Here is a 9,175-nt window from a genome sequence, read left to right as displayed (position 1 = left end):
CATTGGGATCGAGTTGTAAACAGGAATTCACACAAAGAAATACAAAAAGAGTATACATTAATTTTTTGAAAATATTATAAATATATATAATAAATTGAATCCAAATCATGTCAAGAAAAAGTCTTGGGTCTGAACCAGGGTACGGGTAAAAAGAAGTCGACAATACTACATGCTGTAATATTTTGTAAAGCACATGGTTTTCGTTTTCCTTTTTCCTACCACAACACAAAATCCAATATATTTCAAACTAAACAATTCATTTTGATATATTTTTAAAGTAAAAAGCACAAAAATTATTATTTTTGGTATTATCATGAGATATTCCCGAAAATCCGCTGTGGTGGTCTGTTTTCAGAGGATTGATATGGAAAAAAAGTTAAGTTTTCGATGTGGTCACACGTGACAAACAAAATAAAAATATGCCCTATGTATTTACTTTTTTGTCCTCTTTTTAATGAAATAAATTTTATTTTGTTTGTAGGGTGTGGCCAAGGTCAAATTTGGACTTAAAGATGTAAAAAAAAAAAAATGGTTGATTTTGCTAAAAATCAGCAAAATGCACGTGTTAAGACGTTTACTGTTCAATTATGACGCCATTAAATGAAAAATATGACGTGAACCCTTTGAGCTCAAGACTAGTAGATAATATATTCATCATTGTTTTTTCTCTTTTACTTCAGTTAAAATTTCCTAAAAAATGTAGGCCGATTTTGCACCTTCGTGGCTTTACTTCTTTGATTCCTCGAAGGTATATAATTTTTTGCTTGTTTTCATTATCTAAACCACGCATTAGGGACAAAAAACAGCATCCAGAATCTAAATCCATTTCGACACATCTGTGCTTAAATTATTTTTTTAATCGTATTTTGGCTAAAAGGAAGTAGGGAAAACTGATTGCCTGGCTCACCTCTACTAATTTGACAAAATTCTTTATTTCGTTGCATGTCTTACCATGTGTAAAATCAGAGGTATTTCAAAATTTCAACTCAACAAGTTGTTTTCAGCCGTTTATACATGTACCTCGAAATAGCAAAATCATTTATCGGAAGCCTACAAGAAAATACACAGAGAGATGAAAATCGACCGCGAGTTGAACGCACCCTATCGAAACTCGAACACAGCGATATAGAGGCGAACATGTCTATAATGATAACAATGAATGACCTGACACTCCATATAATATACATTTCTAGTATAACGAGCTCAAACTCGGACTCGGGCTTTGCCTACTGATGACAAAGAGGGGTCGTATCAAAGGTTGAAAAGTCTTAGGCGTATCGTTTGTCAAATTGTAATATACATTGTATAGTGTAAACGTTTAAATAAGTTATTATTATTACAATAATAATATCCTTTATGTGACAGAGTTATATTAACTATAATTGTTTTATTTGTTATAATTTATTTCTGAGGTATCATGTTTTATTTGGTAATTGTAAAGTTGTTTCATGTTTAAAACTATTTAGATCGGGATCAATTACCTAATTTTAATCTATGACACCATTGTCTTAATTTACAGCCAATCAGCGTGGCTTCTCCTAATCACGTGACCATTGTTTTATTTTTTACCAAAGGAGAAAGCCACATAAATTTACAAGGAAATTTTTTATCGAAAAAAAGTATTTCCAGTTTGTTTCAAGCAACTTAGGTAGGGTAACACCTTTATACCTTCGCTGTGCTTAGTTTTCAGTGTGATTTGCTAGACATTTCTCCACAGGATAAGAGTTTTGATACGTTTCGATATTAAGTGACTTTTTTTGTTTACGTAAGGTGCGCGATCCGGTTTGAACCGGTTTGGGGAGAACTTGTGTCACAACATGGAAGAGCCGAATTTCCTCAGGATTTGTTTACTTGGACATTCGTTTGTAACTCGTTTACGGCGATATATGGACTCGCATCCAGATTTAATGAACTTAAAGTTGCATCAGGATTTTTACAGTGTTTCAGTGCGGGCCCGTGGTGGTCTACGGATCTCGAGCATCGCTCGTTCCAGAGAATTCTTGACTTTTGATATATTGCCGCACGTGTGTTTTATGCAGATTGGGGAAAACGACATTCTTTTGCATAACAATGAAGTGATTGTACATGACATTCTATCTTTAGCATCGTATCTACATTCCGGAATAGGCATACAAACAGTTATTGTGGGTCAACTTCTGCGCCGCCAACCTTGGGCCTCGTCACCGGACTTCAACGAACGCATCATCGCCATCAATATCATGCTCCGAGAACAGTGCTCAAACATTTCCGGTGTGCATTTCTGGCCTCATAGAGGCTTCTGGACAGATTTGACATTTCTGTGACAGGATAGGGTACATCTCCGATGCCCCTCCCAGTCATCCCATGTTGTGACCACCTCTTCTATGCACCGGTTTTGGCGAAGTGTTCGCTCAGCTATCTTACAGCATAGGCACATTTCAGGCCAGTATCATTCTGCTTAAATTTGCTAGTCTGACCTTGGTTTCAATTGCTTTACATATACATAGCAAAATATTATAACTAAGTATAAACAGTGATTTACTTGATATGTCCTGTTGATTAAGAATTCACCCCCATATTCGGTGATTTACTTACAAGTCATTGGGTGCATGCATTGCATTTGTTTATGTCATAGACTTTAAATTTTATTGCTGTAGTTGCCTTATATAACTGATACATGATGATGATTAGTCAGTTAGTTTGTTTTGGAGTAAATTTAATTCAGCTTTATAGATAAACTTGATTGAAGTAGGCATTTATTTACTCCTGTATATACACTTTGTAAGCAACTTCTCTTTGTATTGTGGGACCATACACATTACGAAATGCTTACTTTGGATGTTGCGGGACCATACGCTTCATCTTGTACAAGTGTATTGTTGTATGTGCATTTTCCTTTGGTGCGGGACCATACCACCTAAGACATGCCTATTTGGTTGTTGTATTGTGGGGCCATACACGTTACACAACTGTTTTCATGTACACTATTTCGCAGTTGATTATGTGGTGATGTTGCGGGACCATACGCATTATCATTTTATGACTGCACATGTATTGATTGTTTGTTACAGTTTAATGTTGCGGGGCCATACGCAACAACATGCTTATATGATATAAACTATTTCATTTTCATATGCACTTTTTCCTCTATGAAGGATCAAGCACACTTTATTTCAATATTTGTTCATGTTGGTCTTAATCGTGTGTATCATCCACATATGACATTACTGTTTACTGAGCTATATTTCTGTAAATGGATATATTCATATCCAACTGTTGTGGGACCACACGCAACATCTACCTAAAATATTTCTATGAAGGATAGCTTCTTGTCTTTGTATTAGTTTGTAATCTTCTACTATGTTTAACTAGCTGAAAAATAATATCTTAAAATTGGGTCAGACTAGCTTTAAATTCTCCTTTGGTGTTGTTCTATTTTCAGCATTTATATTATTGGGTATGATAATAACATTTATATAATGTTTATCCCTTACCCTCTCATTAATCAAAATTAATATTTTGCAGTATTGAAGCTGTTTATTTTTTACATTTGTAATGTGTCCATGGTCACATGTATCTAATGCTATATATAAATATATACATGTGTATGTAAAAATTTATAAAGTTGTTCTGCTGGGGCTGTTTGGACATTTTAGAATTATTTCATTGAATAATTTTTAATTGCTTTCATTATACTTTATTGTTCAGGTGTACAGCCATGCCTCCAAAGAGGGGACAAAAGTCCGCAACTACCACAACAACCAAGAGGCGGAAGGCAATCCAATTCACAGATGTAACTCAAGCCGCACCACTACAACTGCCACCTGTGGAACCACCTGCGCAAAATGAAATCTTAAATATTGACTATGACAAGTTAGCTGCAACTATTCTAAAGCAATCACATGCACACAATGGACTAAGTCTTCAACCTCAAGAGGCCCCTTCAGTGCCAGCAGCTACTTCTCATTCATCTGAAACATTACCAAAATCTACAGCAGATCCACAATCATCTTCAGTACCAGGTCCTTCATCTCAACAACCTTCAGCTCAGCAACCTTCAACTCAGCAACTTTCAGCTCAGCAACCTTCAGCTCAGCAGCCAACAAGCAGTGTGTCAAGTTCAACACCAGTCTTGGGGACTCTGTTAGATCAAGTTTTTGCAGGTGAGCCAGCAAGGGCTTCTGATCTTCCTTACTCATCTACTATCGTTAGTGATGGCATTCCCCTTGGGTCTTCAGTTTCTAGCAAACTTAAGTCAAAAATTTGGAATAATGAATTCATTGATTTCCAATCCCTGCAAAATACAAGAGAAGAACCTTTGAGTGTTTCAATTTCCACGGGGGTCATCAAATTACACCAAAGTCCAAAATTTAAAAGCCCCATATCTATCTCTCAATGGACAGATGCATTCTTTGTGTTTTCGGCAGTTTACATAGAAAAATACCCTGCTGAAGCCCCCAATCTTTTAAAATATGGGCACATGGTAAGAGAAATTCAACAACTTCATGGGGACAATGCATTTCGCTCATACGATGAGCAGTTTAGGAAACTTAAAGAGAGTGTTAATGTACCATGGCAACAACCTATTCAGGAGTTAAGGCTGAAGGCAGCCACACTATCAAAAGCTTTCCCTGTCAAACAATCCAACAATCAAACCCAGCCCTTTCGAGTTAGGTTTTGTTTCCAATACAATAGAGGAGAACGTTGTAGTAAAAACCCCTGCCCCTTTCGGCACACCTGCATGCAATGTAAAGGATACCACCCCAAGTCTAAATGCACGGATTCAACCAAATCCAGCATGCAGAATTCCCAACCAAGAGCTCCCAACTCCAATCAAAATAAAAAATCTACTTGAAATTCTGCAAGGCTATGACAAAGACAAACTCTCAGTTATCAAAAATGGATTCACCTATGGTTTTCACTTAGGCTGTAAAGGCATGCCAGTTTCAACAATATCTAGGAATCATAGAAGTGCACTCGAACATCCTTCTGTTATTCAGGAATTTATTAATTGTGGTATAGAATCGGGGCGAATAGCTGGGCCCTTCCCCTCTCCACCATTTCCCCAGTTTGTTTCTTCTCCTTTAGGTGTTGTACCTAAATCAGAACCTGGTAAATTCCGTGTAATCCATGATCTCTCTTTCCCAAAACATAACTCTGTAAATTTTATGATACCTGAGGAAAATTCAAAAGTGAAGTATGACTCTTTAGATGTTGTAACAGACCTACTTAGAGAATTTGGTCACGGCGCATTAATGGCTAAAACAGACATTCAGGATGCCTTCCGCATAATTCCAATTCATCCTGATGATTACAAACTCTTAGGATTTTCTTGGAACAATAGGTTCTACCATGATAAGTGTCTACCAATGGGTGCAAGTAGTTCGTGTCAGATCTTTGAATGTCTTAGTAGCAGTTTGCATTGGGTAATGTGCGAAAAATTTTCTGCCTCTGGAATGTCTCATATGTTGGATGATTTTTTCTTTATCGGTCCAAAGGGTTCCTCTAAATGTCAAGCTGATTTAGAGAAGTTCTTGTCTATTTGTGAACAATCGGGCATACCAATCAAAGAAGAAAAAACAGTTACTCCCACCACTGTTATAACCATATATGGGATTGAGATTGACTCTAATACATTGTTATGTCGTTTGCCTGAAGCTAAACTTAACAAAGTCAGAGACAGTTTACAAGCCGCAAAATGTAGGAAGAAAATAACTTTACATGACCTACAATCTTTGATAGGTTTGCTAAATTTTGCGTGTTTAGTTGTTGTTCCAGGGCGAACCTTTTTGCGGCGCCTCATTGACTTAACGTGTGGGGTCTCTAACCCTAATCATTACATCCGCTTGACATGTGAGGCTAGGGCAGACTTGCATATGTGGTCACATTTTATAGAATCTTATAATGGCAGGTCAGTTATACTTCCCGATGTTTGGTCGTCTTCTGATAAAGAAATGTTATTTACTGATGCTTCAGGCTCATTAGGTTTTGCAGCAGTTTTGGGGACCAGTTGGTTTGCTTTAAGTTGGGAGGAAGTTCTAGATTTAGCACAATATCAGATAGCGATAAAAGAACTGTTTCCCATCGTGTTAGCACTGGAAATTTGGGGTCCTGCTTTAGCTAACAAAAAGATCCTATTCATGACTGACAACATGGCCATAGTACACACCATTAATAAACAAACTTGTAAAGACAAAATTCTTATGAAGTTGATCCGCAGATTAGTTCTAACAGCACTTTCCCACAACATCCTTTTTAGAGCGAAACATATTGCAGGCAAGTCAAATACTCTGGCTGATCATCTTTCACGCTTTAAATTGCAGGAAGCCTTCCAGATAGCTCCTCATCTCAGTCCAGTACAGACAGAAGTTCCAAAGGACCTCTTAACAATTTGAATCCAGTTTGCCTGAAACTACTAGAATCGTCTCTGTCATCATCAACCTCTAAAGCTTATCGCCGAAGTTGGAATTTGCTCCTTACGTGGAACCCTCATATCTCTCTTCCAATGTCTGTGACAGATGTTTGTAACTTTATAGGTCATCTATTTCTTCAAAATTACTCACCCAGTACAATTTTTTCCCACATATCAGCTATCAGTTTTATGCATAAATTATGTAGTATCCCAGACCCTACTCAAGCCTTTGTGACCAAGAAAATTCTTAAAGGGTGTCAGGCAGTAGGCTCAAAAAGAGACACACGCTTGCCTATCACAGCACCGATCTTACAAAAACTCATTGTAGCTCTAGAACACACTGTGTCTCAATACTCACTCAGACTCCTGTTGCGAGCACTTTTCTTGTTAGCTTTTCATGCTTTTCTCAGATTAGGTGAGATAACAGCAAAATCAATGAATGCTGTAAATGGTGTTTTACAAAGGTCAGATATCACATTCAAGCAAGAAAATAATCTATTAGAGGGAGTTCAAATAGTTATGAGAGATTATAAAACAAACAAACATCATGTCCCAATAATCATTTCCTTACAAGCTTGTCCCAATTCCCTTTACTGTCCCGTTCAGGCATTGTATAAATACCTTGCCTTGTATAAACATTCATCCGGTCCACTGTTCCAGACCATGGATGGCTTGCCAATTACTTACTCGGTTGTTACTTCACACCTCAAAGCAGCAATTCAGTTTATTGGATTAAGTCCAGATCAATTTAAGGGACACAGTTTCAGAATTGGGGCAGCAAAACATGCAGCCTCACTTGGTTTCTCAGACAATGTCATTCAGAAGCTTGGAAGGTGGAATTCTGATGCTTTCAAACACTACATCCGTATTCAGTCTTTTCATATATAGCTAATTGTACAAGTTCAGATTTCAGTGCATATCCCTGTGTTAGTTCCCCATATCGATAGGTTTTAAAACTTTAAGACAGTTCAGAAGTATTCTGCTGTCACAAATAACCACATAGACTTTGAAGAGCAGAGGAAAGTTGTCTGCTGCTCATATTCGGATCAGTCATATTATAGGAGACAGTTCAGAAGTTTTCTGCTGTATTTTATTCCCAGTTCCTATCCATAATTTTTTAGGAATACACGGCAGTTCAGAAGTCTTCTGCTGCCTAAAAGTTATTATTCAGCATGTAAGTTCAGAAGTCTTCTGCTGACATATTTTTCAGTCTTTTTATATTTGTACATATCATCGTAGGTATATAGTCATAGGCATAGGATATAGTCATTTTTTAAAGGGCATATTGAATATAGTTTCCTTGCTGGCCACCACATGCTCTCAATGTCAAATAACAAAATGTTTTATATTGAACTATTGTTCATTACCTAGGGTTGTATTATATTGTCATTTTTGATACTCATGCGTTTCTTTTCTAATTTATTATTTGACATGAACGTTAAATGTACTATAAACAATCGTCTCAAATTATAAATTGCGCCTTGCCAAGTCGCCTTGGGTGGGTGGATCCAATTTGCAATTGGATTGTGGCGTTTATTTTCTTTTAACCCACCCTTTTTTGATGACAGGCATATCAGTGCCTGCTTTATGATATATGTAATTTTAGGGGGTCAGATTGCATAATGTTACCAAAGATTTTTGTATTCTTTCAAAGTTTGTTCTAGTCTTGTCTGACCCCCTTATAATATGTTTATATTTTGTTTTGCGTCATTTACTTCAATAAATGACATTTTTTCACTTTCACTACTGTTGTTATTTTAATTTTAATCCATCAAAAAACTAGCTCAGTTGACTTGGTTTCGGTCTTGCATAATAACAGAGGAACATAAATAAGTTATTATTATTACAATAATAATATCCTTTTTGTGACAGAGTTATATTAACTATAATTGTTTTATTTGTTATAATTTATTTCTGAGGTATCATGTTTTATTTGGTAACTGTAAAGTTGTTTCACGTTTAAAACTATTTAGATCGGGATCAATTACCTAATTTTAATCTATGACACCATTGTCTTAATTTACAGCCAATCAGCGTGGCTTCTCCTAATCACGTGACCATTGTTTTATTTTTTACCAAAGGAGAAAGCCACACAAATTTACAAGGAAATTTTTTTATCGAAAAACCCTCCATCCATCCCCCTTTCTTCCACCGTCTTATATTATATTTGTTATATATGTACTTATATTAGTATTCATATTTATTTGTTTGGCGTTTATTTTCTTTTAACCCACCCTTTTTTGATGACAGGCATATCAGTGCCTGCTTTATGATATATGTAATTTTAGGGGGTCAGATTGCATAATATGTTACCAAAGATTTTTGTATTCTTTCAAAGTTTGTTCTAGTCTTGTCTGACCCCCTTATAATATGTTTATATTTTGTTTTGCGTCATTTACTTCAATAAATGACATTTTTTCACTTTCACTACTGTTGTTATTTTAATTTTAATCCATCAAAAAACTAGCTCAGTTGACTTGGTTTCGGTCTTGCATAATAACAGAGGAACATAAAACACTTTAAATGTCTTACCTTCATTAAATTAGATAGGCGTAATATATATTAACCTTTGAGTGTTAATAAGATAATCTATTCAACATGAAAATTGTCTCGCATCCCTAAAGTATCCTTATATCCATGACGAGCTCGAGTTAGCAAATTCTGGAAATGTCTAATCAGAACACCCTGTGTATGTATCAGCATGGGATGCCGTAATTTCGCGTCATTGAAATTGTGAACTGATCAGGCTGAGAGGAAGCATAATAAAAAAGAGAAAATAAAGGT

The 9,175-nt window shown here is 36.1% G+C and overlaps 1 protein-coding gene across 4 annotated transcripts; it reads left to right on the top strand.

Moving 5' to 3' along the window:
- The first annotated feature begins 1,298 nt into the window (after nt 1-1,298).
- LOC134254984 (uncharacterized) lies at nt 1,299-8,816 on the top strand. 4 transcript variants are annotated; one of them, XM_062737525.1, is made up of 3 exons: nt 1,305-1,648; nt 3,688-4,142; nt 6,303-8,816. In XM_062737525.1, the coding sequence occupies exons 2-3, from the start codon at nt 3,698-3,700 to the stop codon at nt 7,277-7,279; spliced, it is 1,422 nt and encodes a 473-aa protein (XP_062593509.1). In that variant the 5' UTR covers nt 1,305-1,648; nt 3,688-3,697; the 3' UTR covers nt 7,280-8,816. The 4 variants fall into 4 exon arrangements, with proteins under 4 accessions (XP_062593508.1, XP_062593507.1, XP_062593510.1 ...); XM_062737524.1 differs by having other exon boundaries at nt 1,299-1,648; nt 3,688-8,816; XM_062737523.1 differs by having other exon boundaries at nt 1,299-1,648; nt 1,771-8,816.
- Nucleotides 8,817-9,175: the final 359 nt, after the last annotated feature.

The sequence above is a fragment of the Saccostrea cucullata genome, unplaced genomic scaffold (assembly GCF_032062105.1).
Source record: "Saccostrea cucullata isolate Sc308-1 unplaced genomic scaffold, CSIRO_AGI_Scuc_v1 ctg4425, whole genome shotgun sequence".
NCBI lineage: Eukaryota > Metazoa > Mollusca > Bivalvia > Ostreida > Ostreidae > Saccostrea > Saccostrea cuccullata.
This window is presented reverse-complemented; position numbering and strand designations above follow the sequence as displayed.

Coding starts and splice junctions, on each gene's coding strand:
- LOC134254984 (XM_062737524.1), top strand. CDS start 4,917: ATGCCAGTTTCAACAATATCTAGGAATCATAGAAGTGCACTCGAACAT.